The following is a 25,364-nucleotide window of genomic DNA, read 5'->3' as shown; positions in this document are numbered from 1 at the left end:
TGCCCAGAAAACTAAAAGTCCTTAATTATCAGAGAGTTATCCAATCAGCCATCCTATGTTTTTAAATATGTTAGATGATGAACTAAATTTGTATTTGTTTTTCAAAGGTGTAAATCTGTCCCACAGGTTAGTATCTTATCAAATTTCTCTTGAATTTTATCTAATTTCATTTGGAGAAGAAGTGTTTCTGTATTTTAATGGCTCCCTCAAAACTTTCATGTGCCATTTGTCAATAGGCAATGGGATATTATTTTTCCTTAGATTCATATCTAAATACCAGTGGCAAATTGAGAGAGATAGAGAGAGAAAGAGAGAGAGAGAGAGAGAGAGAGAGAGAGAGAGAGAGAGAGAGAGAGAGAGAAAAGGATAAGAGACGTAAGAAATAACCATGAAAATTACTCTTTCTTGTGTTTCATTAACTCAATAAAAGTAAAAAATAAATAAAATCTAATGCTATATCCTTTGGTTATTTCAGAACTCAAGAACAAAATGTATTCTTTAAATTATTACAATTATGTTTATTTTATCCCCTGAAATGCAATCTCTCTGAATCCAGGGACCATGGTACACATGATTAATAATGAAACTGAAGTATTTCTCTCCATCTAATTATTAAAGCTTCCCCTGTAGTGAATACTGTCTATCAATCATACATATGAGATTCTTCTTGATATATCATATTTCACATTTTGATTCAAGTGGGTTATGAACTCCCATCTTTACCCCGTATACAGATTGCAGAATCACATCAGTTACACTTCCATTGATTTACATATTGCCATACTAGTGTCTTGTATTCTTCTGCCTTTCCTATCCTCTACTATGTAATATTTTGAACAACCAACAATAAAAAAATGAAACAATTCATTATCACAGTCTGTTCCTATTTTCACAAGTTTGTCATCAGAATTATTCCCAAGCCTTATTGTCATTAATATGTCAATTATATTCATTATTAACCCCAATGATCTAGCCAAACAAGTAAAATCTCATGAAACAATATAGGTATGCTTCTAGCCACAAAAAAAAAATAGTGGAGGAGGAGCAAGAGGAAGAGGAGAAGGAGAGGGAAGAGGAGGAAGAGGAGGAGGAAGACAACAACAACCCAGGTGCAGCAAAGGTGAAAACTCAGTGTACTGCTTCCATTCTTTCTAGTGGGACAATTTCTCCTCATAACTGCCCTTTAGGACTATAGTTATATTAAGCAATACCAATATTTCACCAGAATACTTCATTTAATTGACATTATAAAAATTAGACCTTTCTTTTTTACTTCTTCTAATTTGCTATCATGAAAAATCATCAGTATATTCAGGTTGAAATTTTTACTTGCCAGTCCACTGGTTATAAAGAACTCTCCTGGGCTGGGATTGTGGCTCAGTGGTAGAGCGCTCGCCTAGCAAATGAAAGGTCCTGAGTTTGATCCTCAGCACCACATAAAAATAAATAAGTAAAATAAAGGTATTGTGTCCAACTACAACCAAAAAATAAATATATAAAAAAAGAACTTTCCATGTAGCCAGAGTTGTACACTGAAGGAGAGAAAAAAATCAGAAGTAGTTGTAAAAGTAGATGCTCCATCAGCTAATGCAATTTCTTTATTCATGTGGTGTTAGAAAACTTGATTTCTTGAGTGCCATTTCTACTTGATGATAAAATTCCATTTTTTGCATCTCAATTTACACTATGAAGAATGTGGTGGGATTCAGGTAATGATAAACAACAGATCACACAATCACTTGCTGTCAAAGCCCACACACATGAGCCAGTAGTGTTAGCCTATGCCTGTAACCCCTGCAGCTCCAGAGACTGAGGCAAGAGTATTGTGAGTTCCAAGTCAGCCTCAGCAACTTAGTGAGGCCCTAAACAATTCAGCATCAATATATTAGAATGAAAAGGATAATGTCTGGAAATGTTGTCATCATGACCTTAATCATGATGACACTCATCTGCATTCCCCCATGTACTTCCTTCTGGCCAACCTGCCTTTTGTTGATATGTGGCTTTCTTCAAACACCACTCCAAAGATGATTGCAGACTTTCTCAGGGAGAAGACCATTTCCTTTGCAGGCTGCATGTCCCAGATCTTCTTTTCCCATTTCATTGCTGGGCTTGAGATGGTGATACTGATGGTGCATCTACTTTCACAACTACTCCTGCAAATCTAAATCTAAATTAAATACAAAAAAGGGCTGGGGCTGTGGATCAGTGGTTAAGTGTCCCTGAGTTCAATTCCTGATACCAAAAGAAAAAAAAAACATTAAAAAATCTATATACTTTGCATCTACCATAGCTCAATAGGATAATGACCACTGGTTTCTCAGAAAAATTATCAGGAGATTTGTGGCCCATTGTCTACTCCAAATTGCTTCCTTTTTTTTTTTACTGATTATTTGATCCAATGAGAATGTCTAAGACATCCAAAATACTTTCCTTTTTTTCTGATTATTGGATTCATTGAGAATTACAACATTAAAGTAGTTGATCAATATGCTTTCAAAATATCAAAATGTTCAATATTTCTATAGAACATATCATGATTAATGTGAAATTTTTATGATATTTGAGTTATATCTAATATAATTAGATATGTAATATAATTTTTAAAGTTATATTTTGTCAATGATTAGAATAAAAGATTTCTTAAGTTGTACATTCAAGTTTAGAAATACAAGTGTATGGATGTCTCCATGAGAAAATCACAAGATATTTTACTACTCATTTTAATGTATCCTCACAAGAAAGCTCTCTTTGTATACCAAATAATAAATTAAAATACCAAAAAGAATTACTTGGAAAAGGAAAACACCAATGTTCCTAATACTTCGTTCCACATAAGTTATGCAGATGATGATTATGATTATTTTCTAAATGATGAATGCCATGACTATTCAGATTAGAAAACAAAACTTCTAAGGTTTTTTGTTTTGTTTTTTGTTTTTTAGGTTTTTTTTTTCAGTGTTTACCTCCTCACATCTTTTATGACTGTGTTATTCAGGTTATGTTCAAAGTAACACAGTGCATAGTATCTCAGTCTATTCAAAGGAGTAACAAAATTTAAAGTTAAAAACTTACTGGTAAAAGTAAGTAGATAGTCAAATTGAGAACACTTAAATGATGTTTTAGTATTTTAAAAGCACCATTACACTTTGTATCACTTTAATATGAAGGTAACACATTGATAATCATCAGAAAGATTCAAATCTAAATGACAAAAAGATATCACCTCACTCCTGTTAAAATAACTATTATCAAAAAGAAAAAAAAAGATAAACTAGTGGAGAAGATATGGAGAAATCATTTTAAACTGTTGGTGGGGATGTAAGTTAGTATAGCCATTATGAAAAACAGTATGATGGTGCCTCAAAAATTAAAAATGGAACTGTCACATCATTCAGTAAGCCTAATAACTGGTATATATTTAAAATAAAGGAAATGAGTATGTAAAGAGGTGTCTATACACACACACACACACACACACAAATGCTGCGTTCATACACACACACACACACACACACACATTTATAGCAGCACTACTCACAATAGCCAAGAGATAAAATCAACTTGTGTCTATCAAACATAAATGTATAAAGAAAATGTGTTACATATACACAATGGAATATCTTCCAGTTATAAAAATAGAAAAGATATTTTGTTGTTCACAGCAACTTGGATAAACCTAGAGGATACTGTGTTTTGTCAAATAAGCCAGGTATAGAAAGATTAATACTGCTTGATCTTACTCATATGCAGAATCTGAAAACATTGGTCTCATACAAATAGTAGAATTTTGGTTACCAGAGGCTGGGGAAGTTGGGTGAAAAAAAGGAGTTTAAAAGATACTGGTAAAAAGACACAAAATTATAGGAGGTTTCAATTTGAGATCAATTGGCCAATATTTCTGAGGAATATATATGAAAATATCTTCAAAATATACTAGCAAATTGAGTTCAACTACACATGGTCACCTAAAATCTATCCCTGAGATATAATGATGGCTCTGAATGTGCAAATTAACCAATGAACTACAACACATTAAAAATAACAGATGAAAATCATATTGCCATCTCAATAGGAAAATGCAAATCAGAAACATATCAGATATTGTCTCAACTGAGATATTGTCTTACTCAAATTAGAATTTCTACTATCACAAAGACAAAAAACAATGCTGGTGAGGATGCAGAGAAAGGGGAATTCTCATATGTTATTGCTGAGACTAAAAATAAGTATAGCTATTATGGAGATCAGTACAGAAATTTCTCAAGAAACAAGATAGATAATTTGATACAACAATTCCACTACTGGGTATATATTCAATAGAAAGAAAATCAGTAGGGGCTGAGGATGTGGCTCAAGTGGTAGCGTGCTCGCCTGGCATGCATGCAGCCCGGGTTCGATCCTCAGCACCACATACAAACAAAAATGTTGTGTCCGCCGAAAACTAAAAAATAAATATTAAAAAATTCTCTCTCTCTCTCTCTCTCTCTCTCTCTCTCAAAAAAAAAAAGCAAAAGAAAGAAAATCAGTATCTTGAAGACATGTCTCTATTTCCATGTTTATTGCAGTACTATTCACTTTATCCAAGAAATGTTGTCAGTTAGGGATCCATCAATAGATGAATGGAATTCAAAATGTGATATTTATACATAATGAATTATTATTCACTCTGAAAATGAATAAAGACATTCTGTTATGTGAATTAAGTTATGCACAGAAAGACAGGCTCTGCATATTATCACTTACATGTAGAAACTTAAAAAAAATAATCCCCTAAATGTAGAGAGTAGAACAGTGATTACCTGAGACTGGGAAGAATATTGGGGAGAAGGGGATGGAGCTTGGATGATTAATGGGTACAGGAGTGTGATTAGATAGTAGAAATAACTTCTAATCTCCTATACCAAGGTAGGGTAAATGGTTGACAATAATTAGATTCATATTTCAAAATAACTGAGATTTTGAAAGAAATAATAAATGTTTAAGATGATGAGTGAGCTAGTAATTGTGATCCCATAATTACATATAGTAATCAATATCACACTACACTGTATAAATATGTAAAAGTCTTATGTATTATTGACATATAAAATACATTTTGAAAAAAAGTGAAATTTTTTTGATGGAGAGAGAGAGAGAATTTTTTTAATATTTACGTCTTAGTTTTCGGTGGACACAACATCTTTATCTTATATCTATGTGGTGCTGAGAATCGAACCCAGCGCCCTGCATATACCCGACAAACACTCTACCAATTGAGCCACATCTCCAGCCCCCAAAAAGTGGAATTTTAAAAATTGTCCTCCACTTGATTGACCAACAAGCTACGTTCACTTTACAAAGTCTGCAGGTCATGGAAATATAATCTTTCTATTTTTTTGTACCTTTATTTTATTTCTTTATTTTTATGTGGTGTTGAGGATTGAACCCAGTTCTTTAAGGGTAGTGAATCACTTGGAATAGAAACACTGATTGTAATTGTGACTTTTTTATTTCTCTTTAATTTAATTAAAAGCATTTCTGTTGTATGTGTTTTACTACTGAAGTATGATTTTGCCAATTGTTTTTGAAAATGCAAGCATTTAACAAATTCAGAAATTGCCTTTTGTTTTTGGTTCATTCTGAATTTTATCTGAATTAATTTTATTTAATGCTACTTCTATATCTATTAAAATCTTCCTATATTTTTCTAGTAATAAGTAACCAAAATTATAGTCATATATGCTATTGAAAATGGTAAAATGTTGGATAACGTAAAAAAATAAAGAAATAAATCCTATTTGATCAAATTCTACTATTTAGGGATATTCTACAAGAGATATGAGTTAATGTATTTATAAACATTTTAACTCTGGTAATCATAGCTAATAGTTAAACAATTAAGGAATTATTAAATAAACTGCTATAAATCTGTAGGAAAGTATTGCTATACTACAGACCCATTAAAATGCAAATACTCCCTGACCCAACTTTGACATCATATGAAAGTACACGTACTGTGACTCTGTTTATCTCTTGCAGTACTCAAATAATTACATTAAATATTCAACATTTTATAATAAAGCAGGCTTTTGTTGGATAATTTTACCCAATTGTAGAGTTATATAAGAGTGCTGAGCAAATTTTGAAATAGGCTAGAGTAAGCTATGTTGTGTAGACTTGGCATATTGTGCTTTTTTTACTTTGTTTTCAACTTATAGTGGGCTTATCAGGGTATAACCTCATCATAAGTTGAGGAATTATCTGTATATTAACTATATATTTAGATGCTTGGGAAATTTTCATAAATGTATTTGTCATTAAAAAAACAGCTAATGAAAGCATGTCCCAAAGAGACAGTGGTCATCTTGTAGTGGTGTGTATACAAGGTAATTAACACCAAATGACATAGAAATGAGTCTTTAATAAGGTTGAGTAGTACACTGGAATGTAACCTCTCTCGGATAACCTGCAACTTGTGGACATTTTTCCAAGCTGGGCAACAAATCTCATTGCTGGAATCACAATTTTCCCTTTTTCACCAGAAAAAGAGTGCTTTCCTTCTACTAAAACCAAACTTACACCCAGCCAAATAATTTATTTGATTCTATTTCTTTTCATAAGCTACGTGAAAAATCCTTGAAAAAGAATAAGAGGTAAGTAAAGATATTTGATATATGTCAGCATGCTGAGGAAAGTGCTGAACATAACACCATGCTCCATAAAAATACTGTTGTAAGTTCCCTCTCTACAGAGCCACTCCCCAGAGATGACCAGTTCATATTTTACTGGTTCATTTCATTCTTCCTAGACAATGGGAGATCATCATTCTCTTTTCAATTGTCAAGTTGTCTGTAGTCTTTTCAACGGACATTAGCAGACCCAAACACCTCATACTTAATTTATTAATCTCATAATGTTCTCCAAAAAGCCTCTACAGCAGTTCCCATGTTCCCACAGTAATGCTTGAAGCATGACTTTATTTCTCTGAGATCTGAGATCAGAATTTGAACTCTGAAGTGGAAGATGGCATTCAGTCATACAGGTGTCTATGATTCCCATCTTGTCTTTTCAGGTAAGGTATAATCCACCGGATTTCAGCCCTTCTTCCACTCTACTCTAGTTTTATGTTCTACCACATAGTATGTGAATTATAAGATCATCACTTCTTCCACATAAAAGCCATGGTTTTATCTCAGAGTTAAATTTGCTGAAGCTCTTCTCATATCACCTTTTGTATTCTACTATATATGACAGGGTTTGTACCCTAAATATGGAAAGGCTCCTAAAATGAGTGTGGACATATCTTCCTTTACTAAAATATAAAACAACATTGCATGAACCCCTTGACTTTCTGATAATTTTAGGGACTAATAAACAAGGACATTTTATTCACATTTTGATTGCAAATTTAGAGGAACAGCCTTTGTGAACATAATGAATTTTACATATATTTGTAAGTTATTCATATTTGATTTCAGTATCTATCTTACTTTTTTATCTCAACTGTAAAATTAAGGAAGAACAACATCATATAGAATAGAGTTGAGATTTTATGAAGGACAATGTTATTACAGAACGTGGTTTGAGTTTTTTTTTTTTTTTGGAGAAATCTTTCAGATGATCAGTAGCTTTTTCTGCATTGAGATACTGATTGATATTAGTCCAATCTTTTAACATATTCTTAGTTTTTTAATTATAATTTATAGAAACAGATTCCAGGCAGATGCTGTTTGAAATCTGGAGAAAATAGAGTCACAGTTGAACGAAATATAAGACAAAAAAATATAGAATGGTACAAACAAAACTATACATGACCCTTAGAGAAAGACCAATAAAGCAAATAGAAATATGTGGGCACAAGGATAGAGACAGATCTTCAAACATGTAAAACGAAGTGGAGTTAATGAAAATTCAAAATCATCAGCAAATAGAATATTGAAATGCCGAGGGCTTCATTGACTGGTATTGAATTGCAGTCTCTTCTTCACTCATGGAGAGCATCAGTCTGCATTATAAATGGTTGCTTTGAAAATTGGATAAAATAATTAGTTCAGGAAAATTATTTCCACATACAAAAAGGGCTGGGGATTTGGCTTAGTGGTTAAATGCTTGTGGGTTTGATTCCTGATATGAAAAAAAATTGCTTTTCAAATTACAGAACTATTAAAAAACTTTTAAAAAATCTACATTTCTGAGTTCCAGGGTTGGAATTAATAGACACATGGTGAATATTTTAAGAATGAGTCAATTTATTTTCATTTAACTTCCATGTCTCTACGCTATGGTAAAACTAAAATGAAGCAATATGATACAACTAGAATAATATTATTATTTTATTGGTTGGTTAATTTTTTGTATGTTAAAGTCTTAACTTTCTGAAATATTGAATGGGGAATTTAAATTGGCATATGCTTTATCTCCAAAAGATTACCTTTCTAAAATTGCTATTTGCATATGAAACCCATTTATAATACTGCTGAAATAGGGAATGTCAATAAAAAATAATAAAGGAAAAATGAAAACAAGCAAAGGACTACATGAAACTCTTACCCCAGATACTGTTTGCTATGATGACTAGGAAGAGCATTTAATTATTCTTTAGAGAGTAAGATTTTTCTAGGAATGTTGTTATCCAATATTTGATTTTAGGACATGCTTATAACTTAAAAACTCTCAAGGACACCACAGAACTTGCATTTATGTGAGTTATTGCCAATAATATTTATTATTTGGAAATTAAACCTTGGGAATATTTGCTTATAAATTAATTTTAAAATAACAGCAGTAATTAATTAGGCATATATAGAGAAAAATGATGACTATTTTATGTAAAAGTGACTTCATCCAAATTACTGAGAAGAGTTTCAATTTACACCTTTTTTGCCAATATCATTACTGTTTTTGTCTTAATACAGTAAAGATTTTTGTATCATATCTACTTCTCTGGTTGGTCTCTTGTGATATCATGTATCATTAGCCTTGAAAACTCCAATTTAATAATAAAGAAAAAATGCAAAATGGAAAACCAAATATTATTTTAACATTATTATAAAACTAATTTTGATGTAAAATAATAATAATTTTGATCTATTTTCCCTGAAAGACTCTCAAAGAACACGAACCATTCCTGGACCTCACTTTGAAAACTAATTCTCTCTACTATCAGCATTGACTATTTACATTTTGCTATACAAACCAGATTAAAGTTGATCACTCACCCTCCATTCCAATTACAAAGTATTCAAGAGGCTGACAAAATATGATATATCTCATATATTTATATTAATTTTATTTAGAGGATTAAATTATGATGATTATGATATTACAAAGAATTCTAATTATTATTTGGAGAACAAATTAAGATAAATATTAGCAAATAATATTTATGATTAGACCTGAAATGACATTGTGGGACTTCCCACTCTTTGAACTACAAATAGCAGACATGCCCATTTTTCTGCAAGAAATTTTTAGATTTAATTTGTTTATCCATTCCTTCTTATTATCTTTGCAATGTATGAAGTTATGTGTTACCATAACCATATTTGTTAAAAATAATATTTTTACTTATTATATAAAATAGTTTAAGAAAATATATTTTTTACCAATGAGATGAATGTCAAAATTCTATTAATCATTCAATATTTTTCACCTCAATTATTAATTAAATTGCAGTCTGAAATGTACAGAGAAAGAAAATCTTTAACTTAACACAGCAAAGCTAAAATGAATTATCCAATGCATATATTTTAATTCTATAGATACACTGAGATATTATCCTCAAATCAGTGTGGGAGCAAGTATTCCTCTCACAAATAGAGCAAAGAATATTGAACATCAATCAATGTAATATCATTGTATGTGACAAAAAATGATTTATCTCTTTAGTATATTTATTTTCTCCTTTCATTCACCACTTGACCTAAAATTGTATCTACTGTTTTGTATTGTTTTGTTTTGGTCAAAACCAACATATGGGTGGTAAACTTCCTTTGACTTCAGACCCTCTCTTCCTCTTTTCAAATTGGGTTTGGTGTGTCTAGGGTAGGACTATATGAGTATCTGAAAAATCATGTAAATATCTCTGCATGAATAACCTGTTATTTTTGAAAGGAATATCAATGTGACCCCACTCAAGAAATCTGTCTTAAAAAGTCACATTATGTAAGATCACTTCTCACATGGAAATCTTTTATCTTTGCAGCTTTAGGAACAAATACAAATTTGAATGTAAATAATTGTTCCAGCTCTGTGAGTAATTTCATCCTCTTGGGCTTCCCTTACACCTGGAAGATTCAGATCCTCCTTTTTTCAATCTTTTCTGGAACATACATCTCAACCCTAATTGGAAACCTGTGCATTATCTGTGCAGTATGGTGGGACTATCGACTACAAACGCCAATGTACATCCTGCTGGCCAACTTTTCCTTCCTGGAGATCTGTTATATCAACTCTACTGTCCCCAATATGCTAGCCAATTTTCTCTCTGAGAGCCATGACATTTCTTTCTCTGGATGCTTCCTGCAGTTCTATTTCTTCTTCTCCATGGGCACCACTGAGACTTTCTTCTTGTCTGTCATGGCCTTTGACAGGTACCTTGCAATTTGCAAACCCCTGCACTATTCCACCATCATAACTGTTCAAAACTGCTTCAGAATGGGAGCTGGATGCTGGGTGTGTGGCTTCTTGTGTTTCCTCTTGCCTGTTTACCTAGTTTCTTAACTCCCATTTTGTTGTGCAAATAAAATTGATCACTTTCTATGTGACCCAGGACCACTTATAAAGCTGTCCTGTGAACCAGCTCCTGGAACTGAAATTATCTGTGCCATCTATAACTCAGTCCTCATTTTCTCCACCTTCCTCTATATTAGCAGTTCCTACACCTTGGTGATCAGAGCTGTACTCAGGGTCCCTTCAGCAGAAGGCCAGAGAAAGGCTTTCTCCACATGTGGCTCCCATCTGGCTGTAGTATCCCTATTCTATGGCTCCCTCATGGTTGTGTATGTGAGCCCCACAGCAGAAAATCCAGCAGGGATGCAGAAAATTGTGACTTTGTTCTACTCCATGTTAACTCCACTCTTCAACCCCTTGATCTATAGTTTACGAAATAAAGAGATGAAAGAGGCCCTGAGAAAACTGTTCAGAATTGTGAAATTTCCACAGAGCCATAGCAAAGGTTATTGAAGAAGCTATGTACCCAAATAAATAATTAGCACTTTGATTTTTTGTTTGTATTTACAGAACTAGAAAAATATCTTTATTGGGAGTGGGAACATAATCAAGTTCTAAAACCTGTTTATAAAGTTAACTATATTCATTTCTTCATTTTATTAGATAAAAAGTTAATAATAAAGTTTTTCCAAGTAAAAGACTATAGTCAACGGAAAATGATAACTTATCTTGCTGGCTTTCAGAGTTAATACTAGTTAATACTTTTCTCTCAAAAATTTCAGTGTTCTCAGATACATACATACACACATGTAGACAATCTTCCTACATTTACATTTCTTCCTAAAACTTTTTTCCTGAGGTGAAATTAATATATTATAAATTTGCATAGAAATTCTAGGGTAGTGTTTTTATTACAGAAGTTGTTGGATTTGCCTTCTTCCAATCTTCTGAAGAACACTAGTGACTCAAACTTTTAGCAGGAATTTTCCTCATGCTGCAAACCAACCCTTTTTGTAATTGAATAACATTCAATTCAAAGACAATGTAACCACTTTTCTTTTCCCCTCACCTTTGATGGACATTTAATGAGTCTGCTTCAGTGATGTCATAAATAATGCATGAACAAGTTTTTTGTGAATAGGAACATATGTTTTCACTTCCTTAAAACATGTATTTTGGAATGAAATAACTAGATTTTATGTTAATTTTCTATGCAGCATTTTGAGGAATTGTCTGACCATTCTCAGAAAGACTATGACCAATTATTCTCAAAACTCAATTTTCACAATGTACAGGAATTTCTGTTTCCCTGTATTTTGCCAACACTAGTTTTCTTCTGTCTTTTTAACTTTTGCCATCTCAGTCAGTGCAGAGTGGCATTTTATTGTGATTTTCATGGGCATTTCCCTAATGACTGATGTGCTGATCCCCATTTTATGTATTTCTTGCAAACTGAAGAGTCCTCTTTGAAGAAATATTTTAAACTTCTGAGCCACTTTCAATTTAGTCATCTTCTCATCATTGCAATTATGATATATCCACCTTCATAACATGATGTATATCTTGTCATAATTTTAGTAATGCATAACTTGAAAAATTTTCTCCCAAACTGGGGGCTATCTTTATATTCTAAATTATGTATTTTGAAGCTTTGTATTTTGTTGAAGTTAGAATAATCTGCTTAACTTTTATTTTTTCAGATGTAATTTTGGTGTTACATTTAATAAAACAAGGTCTAACACAAGGTAACAGTGCTTCAATGAACATTGGCATGCAGATGTTTCTTCAACACACTGACTTTATTTCATTTGGACATATAACCAGGAATGCGATTACTGAACAATATGGTACTTGTATTTTCAACATTTTTTCAGAAATTTCCAACTCATTTTCTAAAGTAATTGTAATAATTTGCATCTCCATCAAAAATTTACAATGATTCTCTTTGACACATCCTCAACAGCATTAGATAACTTTAGTCTTCTTCTATTTACTGGAGCAAGAAAATATTTTATTGTTGTTTTATTTACATTTTCCTTATGATTAGTAATGTTGAACCTTTGTATGTCTTTTATTTACTGAGAAATGTCTATTTAGATCAATTGCCTAGTTGTGTAATTTTTTTAATTGGTGATTCTAATGATTAAATCCAGGAACATCAAACTACAGATACTACAGAGCTACAATATCTATCCACATTTTGTGTGTGTGTGTGTGTGTGTGTGTGTGTGTGTGTGTGTAACAGAGTCTCACTAAGTTGTCCAGGCTGTTCTTTAACTTCTGATTCTCATTGTCCTGACTCTTCTTTCAAGTTGCTGAGATAACAGGCATGCCCCAAGGTTGCTGGCATATACTGCCCATTCAAAGTCAACTTACTTGTTTTGTTTCATTTTTTTTCTGTTGAGTTTTTGAGTTCTTATGTATTATAGATATGAATCCTCATAGTCAGATGCATAGTTTACAAATATTTCCCATTCTGTATGTTGTCTCTTTATTTTTCAACTATCTGTCATACAAACTGTATCTGACAAAAAATTTCATCAAAATTTCAATCAAATAGGCAAATAATTAATAAAATCTCCAAATGTGCCTAAAAGTGTAGATTCATAAAAGAGAACAATAGAACCATATCAAGAGCCCATTAAATTTGGGGCCTACTAAGAAACTCAGAGACTAAATGCAACCACCTTGCTTTACTGATTATGAAACAGATCTAGAGGGAAAGAGAAGCCAGCTTTTTAAGCAAAGTTCATTCTCGGTCCTATTTTTCTCTTTACTTTAATCCATATAAAGTGGAGAATTCATGGCTTTCAATCTTATCTCTCTTTTCTGTGTCATTAGTCATTGTACTTACTGAATGTTCTGATGCAACACACACACACACAAACACACACACACTCACACACACACTCACACACACACACACACACACACACACACACACTGAGTCATCCTCTGCTGCACAGTAGTACTCTGCCCATGTTATCTGTATTAATTGATTACGGTGAGATCCAGAACTGAGTTTATGCACAGGGGCCATCCTCCACCATAACCAGGTAATTGTTGTTCTGCATGAGTATAAAGACAGCTGCAATGCAGACAACATCTAATTGCAGGGATTGTTCAAAAAGGCTTACTCACACAATGCATTTGTAGAAAGACAAATGGAATATAACAGGGGAATTAAGGCAGAAGTCAAGAAAACTTAAATGTGGAAGAATTGTCATTTGTACTCATGCACCTTTCTTGCTCAATCTATGATAAGTGGCCCTTTTAGAATGTGACAGGTCCACTAAGACCCAGAACATTCCTCCTTGCCTTTGCCCCTCAAGGGACTTGCAAGCCTCCTCTGGTACAGTAAGTTCCAGTTGCAGCAGGTCATGGACAGAGACAGTCATATCATTAAACTTCATCTTTTTCAGAAAGGCTTTCCTGGAAAGTGAGGAGAATAGAAGTCTGCTCACAGGTGGGTGGATGTTCAAGAGGAAAAAGAGCAACAGTATGGAGGACTCCAGCCTCACCTCACACTGGCCAGCTTGGGTCTGCTGTACCATGCTCCTTCTGCATCAGTGTGAAGAAGTTCTGAGCTCTGTTGAATCCAGTCATCTGTAATCCAAACAACAAAGAAGTGGAGACAACTATGAGGGCTCTCTGAAGAGATTTGGGGAATTCTAAGGGAGAAATGTAGGATCTCTTTTTAAGATGAACTTCCTGGATCCATAGAGAGTAAGGCAAGAAACACAAAGCCAGATTATAATAACCAAATATTCAATAATATTTTAACATAGTATCAGCAAAATAATTGGATGGGTTGAATTTTTCTATAAATGTTGATTAAACTCAATGACTCACCTTCAAAAGGTATGTAGAAGTTCATTTTATCAAGAAGTTATCACATGGTTCCTAATAAACATGTATAATTTTCCATATCTTTTGAAAAAGGAGGAAAATGTTGCCTTTAAGTCCACAATACCACATCTTACTTGCATCTTTCTACCCTTAAATACCTGGATTTCAGAGAACTTTGTTATTCCAAAGCTGTTTACACATTCCAGAAACACAATGAATTGTTCCTTAAGGTAAATGGACTATAACATGTCATCTATAATATTTGATGTTACACATTATTGATTTCTGGAGAATTAATGTAACAGCATTTGAATACTATTGCACTACTAATTCTACTTAATAAAACACAATTCTATGAAGTTTCTCTTCTGTGAATACGCACAGACTTATTCCCAACTATGCATTTATTCCTCTGTCTATATCACATTTGTATATGAGAGAAAATATAGCAACTACAGAAAATTGTGTTTTATCTTTTTAACAAGTCTTATGATAGCCATGGTTACCATGGTGAAAGCCAGTGACATTTTTTACAAATAGACAATTTACAATCCTAAAATTGAATGGAACCACTAAAAGAACATTGGAGTGAAAGAGTCAATATGTATTTTTTGGTAGATTATTTTCTTTTCTTATGCTTGTCTTTTGATCCTACTTGCAAGAATAGTGATTCAGGATACCTTAAAATTTCAAGAAAATGTCAGTTAGTGGCAGCAACTTGCGACTAGAGAGGACATACAAATATAATCCTATGTATCCAAAGAGGGAACACAAATCGTCTGAATAACACAAAAAGTAAATGTTGTACTTCCACCTCAATGAATAGCAAATGTAAGAACTAAAATCTCTGGACAATTCCCTTAAGGTTGATCTTGTTATCTTGCAATGAATTTCTGATGAATTGTACATTCATTAGAGATTATTTTCTGATGATCCATTGAGGAAAAAAATACAGGAATGGTCTGATTAAAACTGAAAACAGAAAAAGAAGTGTTTTTTTTGTGGTGGTGGTTGGGGGAAATACTGGAGACTGATTTAGAGCAAATTAAATTCTGTGCTTCTATTTTTATGTCAAAATGAGTCCTCATGTATACCTAAAAAGAACAATAAAAAAGAAAGAAAATAGTAAACAAAGTTTTATGAGCAAAAGCAATAACTGAAATGAAAGAAGCATAAGAGAAAAACACATACATTTTTATTCATAAATGAAAACACCTGAACACCTCTACCACCAACCCCCTCCCCAGACAAAAGACAATTGTCTTAAAAAACAGTTGTTATGACAATTTTTTTAATTCTCCGTAAATATCACACTATCAAAAAACAGGTTAAAAACATGGCACTTGGAGAAATTCCTAACCAAGGTCAGAGTTCTGTCTAATACTTCCAGAATAGAGACCTCTCCCCACTGTCAGAGGAGAGAGCACAATAACAGTTTGTACATTGAACACAGAAAATATACATGTGATGCTGAATTTGCACGGAAGAATCCAACTCAATGATGAAAATCTTCATTCAGTATTGTTTGATATATTGTCTAAATTTCCACTAGTTTGTTATTATTTTGTAAGAAAAACATTTTTTAAAAACATACATAAACTAAGTATATACAAAAATAGAAATGGTAACATATTTGTTTGTGTTCAGTCATGAGGGAAGGAAGTTAAAGATGAATACATGATAAACTATAAAGCAGTGTATAAGGAAATGGGAAAAAACACAAGTAATTTGAAGTTATCCTATATTCATAATTGGAAAAAATCATATTGTTAAAATATCACACTACCTCCCACCCATATCTACAGATTCAATAAAATCCCATTCAGAGTTCCAGTGACATTTTTTACAGATAGACAACTTACAATCCTAAAATTGAATGGAACCACTAAAAGACAGAATAAATAAAGCAAACCTGAAAATGAGCAAAGGTGGAAGCATTGCATTTTGTGATTCCAAATTATATTCCAAAGCATTAGAAATCTGAACAGCACAGTACTGACATAAAAACAGGCCCATAAACAAATATAATAAGAATGGAGAGCCCAGATATAAGCTCATGAGTGTACAGTCAACTCATCTTAGACAAGAGCACAAGAAAGTATTCTATTTCAATAAATGGTGTTGGGACATAGAAATTCACGTGCAAAAAAGTTGAAAGTGAAATTTTTTCTTACACTATACCCCAAAGTCAACCAAAATGCATTAAATACTAATAACAACAGAAATAAAAAATCACCTATGAGTAAATAAAGTTCCTTGACATTATTCTTGGCAATATATTCATGGCTATGAACCAAAATACAGACAAAAAAGTATTGAAATAAACTATTGACACTATATATAATTAAGCAGCAATTCACAATGAATCAAGAAACAATATGAAAAGATAAGCTATATAATTCAAGAAAATATTTTCAAGCTTTGCATCTGATAAGTTGTTAATATCTAAAGTATGTACTGAACACAAGCAACTATATGTGAAAAACAGAAAACATGTAACCCAATTAAAATCTCTGAAAAGAATAGATATTTTTTGAGAAAATATATACAAATGGCCAACAAGTATATGAAAAGATGCTTAACAATACTAACCATCAGCCAAAGACAAATCAAAACCACAGTGAAACTTCATTTTACATCTCTTAGAAGGATTTTTACAAAAATATTAAAAATAATTAAAAAATTGTTGACCAGATTAAATAGAAAGGAGAGCCTTTTTAACAAAATTGGTGGGAATGTAAATTGGTACATTTAGTGCATAAAACAGAACTTTAAATTGAATTGAACATTTAAATTGAATAACAATATGTTCCAGCCATACCAGCCTATATACACAAAGTACATGAAATTAGTATTCAAAGAGATAACTGCATTCCCATGTTCAGTGCAACACTGATCCCAATGGCTAATAGTAGTCAATTTATGGAAATAACCCAAGTGTCCTTGAAAAGATGAGTGGATAAAACAATACAATATATATTAAACAGAGGCATGTAAGATATATGTGTAATTATCTGTTATGTTTTGGACATAAGGTGTCTCCCTAAAACTCCTTTGTGAGATAATGCAAGAAGATTCAGCAGAGAAATGATTGGGTTGTGAGAGTCTTAACCCAGTCAGTGAATTAATCCCCTGATAGAGTTTAACTGCATGGCAACTGAAGTGGTAGGGTGTGGTTGGAGGAGGTGGGAATTAGGATGTGGCTTTGGGGTATTTATTTGTCTCACAAGTGGAGCTCCCTCTCTCTCTCTCTCTCTCTCTCTCTGTTTCCATATCACCATGTGAGCTGTTTCCCTCTGCCACACTCTTCCTCTATGATGTTCTGCCTCATCTCCAGCCTTGAAGAATGGAGCTGGCCTTCTATGGACTAAGATCTCTGAAATTGTGAGCCCTTAAATAAATTTTCCTCCCTTCAAATTATTCTAGTCAGATGTTTTAGTCACAGCAGCAAAAGTAAAAGCTGACTAAAACTTGGTTATATGTTAAAATTATTGCCAAAAAGCTTTGAAAACTGTACAACTTAAAGATGGGAATTAATTAATATTATTAACTTTTACTGTACCAAAAGTTTTGTAGTTATTTTGTAGTTCATTCTTACAGCATTCCTATAGATTGAGTATTCTTTTTTTTGTCAGATGAGGAAATAGAAACAGAAATAGATTAAAATCAAAGTCACAGTTCAACAAGTAGGAGCGATATTTCGGACCAGATCTTAACAATTAAAAAGCAAATGACTGTTTAATTAGGTATCCTAAATATAGCATTAAATAATATAATTTCCACAATTATTAAATAGTAATAGTTTTAAAAAATGATAAAAATCAGGATGAGAGCAGGGGTATAGGTCAGTTGGTACTATAATGCTTACTTGCATTTAGAAGGCCCTGAGTTCAATCCCTAGAACCAGACACACACACACACACACACACACATACACACACACACACAAAAAAAAAATCAGGATGATTTCTTAATGCTAAATTGTTCCCTTGTAACTATATATTAATGTTGTAGCAATTGCCATTGAAATTCTGCTTTTGTTATTATCTATCTTCTATGTCACTTATTCCAAAACGTGAGGAAAGAGCTACTAAAAATTTATTCTGGAAAGGTTTGCAATGATAGAAAATTCAATTCAAAAACAAATATCAGGTATTTCACATATCTCAGGGGCATAGGCCGATCTGCTATGGTATCAGGATATCATCTTTAAATCAGGTAATTCTCATTATAGATTATATGCTTACTTGTAACTTGAGACTCATCATGTAAGTCTCCCTTTCCACAGCAAATGTATGCTTTGTCAAATTGCTTTAGGAATGATTCTTTCTTTCTGTGCTTAATATGTACTTCTGAGTGCTCAGAGTAAGTTAAGGGGACAGTTTGAGAGGCAGTACTGTTTTTCATTCCTCACCTGCTTGCCTTTGTACCACCCTGGGAAGTTCAGAGTCTGAAAAGGAGATGAAAGCTGATTTAAAAATAGTGAAAAATTGTCAAGGAGGAGATTTAACAAAGAGGGAAGGAGAGTGAGCAATAATCTCTTCAATCTCCAGATTTAGAATTCTCAGTTTACTAAAGGACCAATATAAGCAATATCATTGTTAAATTTGGAAGTAATTTCTCATCACTGAAGTTTTAACTTCTTATACACTCAGCATTAATACTCAAAGATAATACTTCCTACTTATGTCTGCAGGTTATAAAAATATAATCTTTCTCTATGAAGGACAGTGAATCACTTGGAACAGAAACACTGATTATCAAAGTGATCATTGATATTTGTCTTTGTATAATTGAAATGGGATTTTTTGTGTATTTTACTATTGAAGTATGATTTTGCCAATTATTTTAGAAAATCCAATCTTGTAACAAATTCAGGAATCACCTTGTATATCTGGTTAATTCTGTGTTTTGTCAAAATTAATTTTATCTAATGCTACTTCTATATCTATTAAAATCTCCCTATATTCTTTCTAATAATAAGTTACCCCAAGTTATATTCATATATGCTAATGAAAAATGGTGTGATGCTGGATAATTTAAAATAAAGAAATAAATCTCACTTGATCATATTCTATCATTTAGTGATATTCTACTATAGATCTTAGTTAATGTATTTAGAACCATTTTAGCTAATAGCTACACAATTAGGGAATTATTAAATAAATAATTATAAATCTGTACAAAGCTAATGGTATACTAGTGAGCCATTAAAAGACAGATAATCCCTTATGGATGGTTCAATTTAATGATGTTTCAAATTTGCCATGGTATGAAAATATATACATACAGCTACTCTGTTTATCTCTTGCAGTACTCAATGAATTACATAAAACATTCAACATTTTGTAACAATATGGGCATTTATTGAATGATTTTACCCAACTGTAGAATAAAAGTAGAGTAGTGTAAGCAATTTGGGTAGGTTAGGCATATTGTATATATTTTTTAACTTTGTTTATATCATATCAGTTGGATTATCAGGGTATATACTTATCATAAGTTGAAGAGCAACTCTATATTAACAACATATTTAGATTCTTGAAAAATTTTCATAAATGTCTTATTTTAAAAAACAACCAATGAAATTGTCTCTCAAAGTGACAAGGTGTAATGGAGTGGTGATTTACACCAAATTACACAGAAATGCGTCTTTCATAAGGTGTGCATACTGCAACATTACTTCTGTGATAACCTACACCCTGTAGACATTTTTCCAAGCTTTGACCCAATTCTCCCAGCTAGAGCCACAATTTTCCCTTTATCATCAGAAAGAAGAGTATTTTTTCCTACTTAAAAACACCAAGTGAAAAATCCTCGAAAATGAGTAAGAGGTAAGTAAAGATGTTCAATACATTTCAGCATAATTAATAAAGTGCTGAACATGACACTATGCTCCTTAAAATATTGTTATAAGTTCCTTCTCTACAGACCCCCTCCCTAGAGATGACCAGCACAAAGGCTCCTTATTTCACTGGTTCATTTCTTTCTGCCTAGACAATGAGAAATCACGATTCTCTTTCCAAATGTCAAGTTGCCTGTTGTCTTTTCAACTTATATTAGTAGACACAAATGTCTCATACTTAATTTATTAATCTCATAATGTTCTTCCTCCTAAAAGCCTCACGAGTTCCCACAGTAATGCCTGAAACATGACTTCATTTCTCTGAGATCTGAGACCGGAATTTGAATTCTGATGTGGAAGATGGCATTCAATCAAACAGGTGTCTATGATTCCCATCTTATTTCTTCAGGTAATGATCAATGATCCACCAGATTTCAGCCCTTCTTCCACTCTGCTCTAGTTTTATATTCTATCACACAGTATGTGAACTAAAAAAGCACTGCTTCTTCAGAATCAAAGCCAAGGTTTTATCTGAGAACTAAATTGGCTGGAGATCTTGTCACATTACCTTTTGTGTTCTACTCCATATAGTAGAGTTTGTACCCTATGAAGGATTCCTAAAACAAGTGTGGACATATCTTCCTTTACTAAAATTTTAAGCAACGTATTGCATGGATCCTGTGACTTTCTGATTATTTTAGAGACTACCAGGCAAGGAAATTTTATTCACATTTTGATTGTAAATTTAGAGGAATAGCCTTTGTGAACATAACAAAATTTTACATATTTTTGTAAATGATATATATATTTGATTTCAATATCTCTCTTACTATCTTATCTCAACTGTAAAATTAATGAAAAACAACATCATATAGAATAGAGGTGAGATTTTATGAAGAACAATGTTATTACAGAATTTGGTTTGAGTTTCTTAATAAAATCTATCAGATGATCAGTGGCTCTTTCTGCATTGAGACATTCATTTGATGTTAGTCAATTCTTCTATCATATTCTTTATCTTTTACTTATAGTTTGTGGAATCAGACACTAGGCAGATGCTGTTTGCAATCTGGAGACAATACAGTCACAGTTTAATAAAATATAAAACAAAAAATTATTGAAGTCTTCAAACACATATACACAAGACCCTTAGAGAAAGAAGACCAATGAGGCAAATGGAAATTTGTGGGCACAAGGATAGAGATAGATCCAGAAACACAGAGAAAGAAGTAGAGTGAATGAAAATTCAAAATCATCAGCAAAGGTATTGAAATGTTGAGGGCTTACTGGACTGGCATTGAATTGCAGTGTGTTCTTCACTCATCAAAAGCATCAGCTTGTATTATATAGGATTACTTTAAATTTGGATAAAATAACCAATTCTTTAATAAAAATTCTTTCCACATATAAAACAGGCTGTGCATGTAGCTCAGTGGCTAAATGTTCCTGACTTCAAGACCTGGTACCAAAAACAAAACAAAATATTGCTTTTCTAATTTTAGACCTATTTTTTAAAAAACACTTTTAAAAATCTATATCTTTGAGTTCCCAAGATTAGAATTCATAAACACATGGTGATTATTTTAAGAATGAGTCAATTTACTTTAAACTTAGTTTCCATGTCTGTATGATATGCTAACACCCCCAAAAGGTAAAATGATACAAATAGAATACCTTTATTATTTTGTTGCCTGGTTAGTGTTTTGAAAGTTAAGGTTTTAACATTTTAAATTTTTGAATTGGGAATTTAAATTGGCATATGCTTTTTGCCCTAATGTTTACTTTTCCAAAATAAAATTATTATTTGCATATGAAACCCTTTCATAATACTACTCAAATAAAGTCATTTCAATAAAACATACCAGAAGAATAATGAATACATGCCAAGGACTACATGAGACTCTTATCCAACATATATTCTTTTGCTATGAATGACTAAGAAAGGCATTTAATTATTCTTTGAAGGATAGTTTTATTGAGAATAGTTATCAAATACTTGGTATCAGGACCTCTTTAAAATCTTCCATACTATAATGGACCCCACATAACTTTTATTTATATAAATTATAGCCAATAATATTTATTATTTAGGAATTAAACCTGAAAAAATATTTGTTTATAAATTAATTTTAAATAGTAGCACTAAGTAATTAAACATCTGTAAAGTAATTATGCATGTGAGGTATGTAAAAATAACTTCATCAAATTTACTAAGAAGAGTTGCAATTTACAACTTTTTGAAAATATCATTACTATTTGTCTTAATACAATAAAAATTATTGAATCCTACCTATTTCTCTGGTTGATATACTGTGATACTACATACCACAAAGCCTTGAAAATCTAATGTAATAATAAATAAAAAAGAAAAATGAAAAACCAAATGTTTTCTTAACATTATTATGAAATTAGTTTTGAAATATTTTTCCCTCAAAGACCACCAATCATTCCTAGACCACCATGGCTCTCTAATATCAAGTAATAATGATTGATTATTTGCCTCTTTCCATACCAAAGCCACAAGAGAGTTGATCACTCACCCTTCATTCCAATTACAAAGTACTGAAGAGGTTGACTACATATATCTCAAATATTTATATTAATTTTATTTAAAGGGTTCATTGATGATGATAGTATTACAAATCATCCCAATTAGTACATTGGATAAAAAATTGAGATAAAATATTAGCAAATAATATTTATGGTTAGTTCTGAAATGAAAATTATGGGATATCATCCACTTTGAATGCTTATTTTTCAGAATAAATTTTCACACTCAAATTCTTTTAACCAGATCGTTCTAATTATCCTGCTATATTTCAAGTAATATGCTGTAATAACCATATTTCTTTAACAAATAGTATTTTTATTTATAATGCATACTATTTCAAAAGAATACCTTTTTACTAATGAGATGAATTTATGTGTGGAAACTCCTATTAAGCATTCAAACTTTTTCATCTCAATATTTACTTAAATTGCAGTCTCAAATGTACAAAGAGAGAAATGTCTTAACCTAACACAACAAAGCTAAAATGAATTATCCTACATGTCTATTTTAATTCTATTACTCATCAAGATGCTCTCCTTAAATCAGTATGAAAGCTTGTATTACTCTCACAAATTGAGCAAAGAATATTGAACACAATCAATGTAATATCTTTGTATGTCACAAATAATGACATATCTCTTTATTTATTGTCTCCTTTCATTCACCACATGACCTAACATTGAATATGTTGTTTTGTTTCATTTCATTAGTTTTCTTTTGTTTTTGTCAAAACCAAAACATAGGTGGTACACTTCCTTTGACTTCAGACTCTCTCTTCCTCTTTTCAAATTGGGTTTGGTGTGTCTAGGGTAGGACTATGAGTATCTGAAAATCATGTAAATATCTCTGCATGAATAATCTGTTATTTTTGAAAGAATACCAATGTGACCCCACTCAAGGAATCTGTCTTAAAAAGTCACCTTATATAAATCACTTCTCACATGAAATCTTTTATCTTTGCAGCTTTAGGAACAAATAAAAATTTGAATGTAAATAATTGCTCCAGCTCTGTGAGTAAATTCATCCTCTTGGGCTTCCCTTACACCTGGAAGATTCAGATCCTCCTTTTTTCAATCTTTTCTGGAACATACATCTTAACCCTAATTGGAAACCTGAGCATTATCTGTGCTGTATGGTGGAACTATCGACTACAAACGCCAATGTACATCCTGCTGGCCAACTTTTCCTTCCTGGAGATCTGTTATATCAACTCTACTGTCCCCAATATGCTAGCCAATTTTCTCTCTGAGAGCCATGACATTTCTTTCTCTGGATGCTTCCTCCAGTTCTACTTCTTCTTTTCCATGGGCACCACTGAGACTTTCTTCTTGTCTGTCATGGCCTTTGACAGGTACCTTGCAATTTGCAAACCCCTGCACTACCCTACAATCATGACTGTTCAAAACTCCTTCAGAATGGGAGTTGGCTGCTGGGTGTGTGGCTTCTTGTGTTTCCTCTTGCCTGTTTACCTAGTTTCTCAGCTCCCGTTTTGTTGTGCAAATAAAATTGATCACTTTCTATGTGACCCAGGACCACTTATAAAGCTGTCCTGTGAACCAGCTCCTGGAACTGAAATTATCTGTGCCATCTATAACTCAGTCCTCATTTTCTCCACCTTCCTCTATATTAGCAGTTCCTACATCTTGGTGATCAGAGCTGTACTCAGGGTCCCTTCAGCAGAAGGCCAGAGAAAGGCTTTCTCCACATGTGGCTCCCATCTGGCTGTAGTATCCCTATTCTATGGCTCTATCATGGTTGTGTATGTGAGCCCCACAGCAGGAAATCCAGCAGGGATGCAGAAAATTGTGACTTTGTTCTACTCCATGTTAACTCCACTCTTCAACCCCTTGATCTATAGTTTACGGAATAAGGACATGAAGGAGGCCCTCAGAAAACTGTTCAGCACTGTGATGTTTCCTAACAGCCATGGCAAAGGTTATTGAAGAAGCTGTGTGCACAGATAAATAATTAACACTTTGATTTTTGTTGTATTTATGGAAGTAGAAAAATTTCTTATAGAGGATGAGAAACATTCAAGTTTATTATAATGTTTATAAAGTTACTTATATTCCTTTGTTTATTTTATTAGATAAAAAATTGATAATAAAGTTCTTCCAAATAAAAGATTAATATTCAAAGCAAAATGATAGCTTATCTGGCTTGCTTTCAGAGTTATTTTCATAGTTCATATTTTTCTCTCAGAAATTTCATAGTTCTCAGATGCACATATACACATGTAGTAGAAAATCTATCCTACATTTACAGTTCTTCCTAAAACTTCATCTTGGGTGGAAATTAATATATGATAAATTTGCATAGCAATTCTAAGGTAATGTTTTTTTTTTAACAGAAGTTGGATTTGCCTTTTGCCAACATTCTGAAGAGCACTTGTGATTCAAACTTTAAGCATGAACTTTCCTCATGCTGTAAACCAAGCCTTTGTGGAATTGAAAAACATTCAATTCA

General features: G+C 32.4%; 1 protein-coding gene and 1 pseudogene across 1 annotated transcript; both read left to right on the top strand.

Annotated features, from left to right (window-relative positions):
• The first annotated feature begins 7,005 nt into the window (after positions 1-7,005).
• On the top strand, positions 7,006-16,004 carry LOC144377633 (olfactory receptor 11H6-like; annotated as a pseudogene).
• A 7,835-nt stretch (positions 16,005-23,839) lies between these two features.
• Positions 23,840-24,841, top strand: LOC144377632 (olfactory receptor 11H6-like). The gene has a single exon (XM_078049032.1). It carries the CDS (start codon positions 23,840-23,842, stop codon positions 24,839-24,841), a length of 1,002 nt encoding a protein of 333 aa, XP_077905158.1.
• The last annotated feature ends 523 nt before the right edge of the window (positions 24,842-25,364 follow it).

Source organism: Ictidomys tridecemlineatus, chromosome 5 (assembly GCF_052094955.1).
Source record: "Ictidomys tridecemlineatus isolate mIctTri1 chromosome 5, mIctTri1.hap1, whole genome shotgun sequence".
In the NCBI taxonomy this organism is placed as follows: Eukaryota; Metazoa; Chordata; class Mammalia; order Rodentia; family Sciuridae; genus Ictidomys; species Ictidomys tridecemlineatus.
Note: the sequence above shows the minus strand (reverse complement) of the source record. Positions and strands in the feature narration are given on the sequence as shown.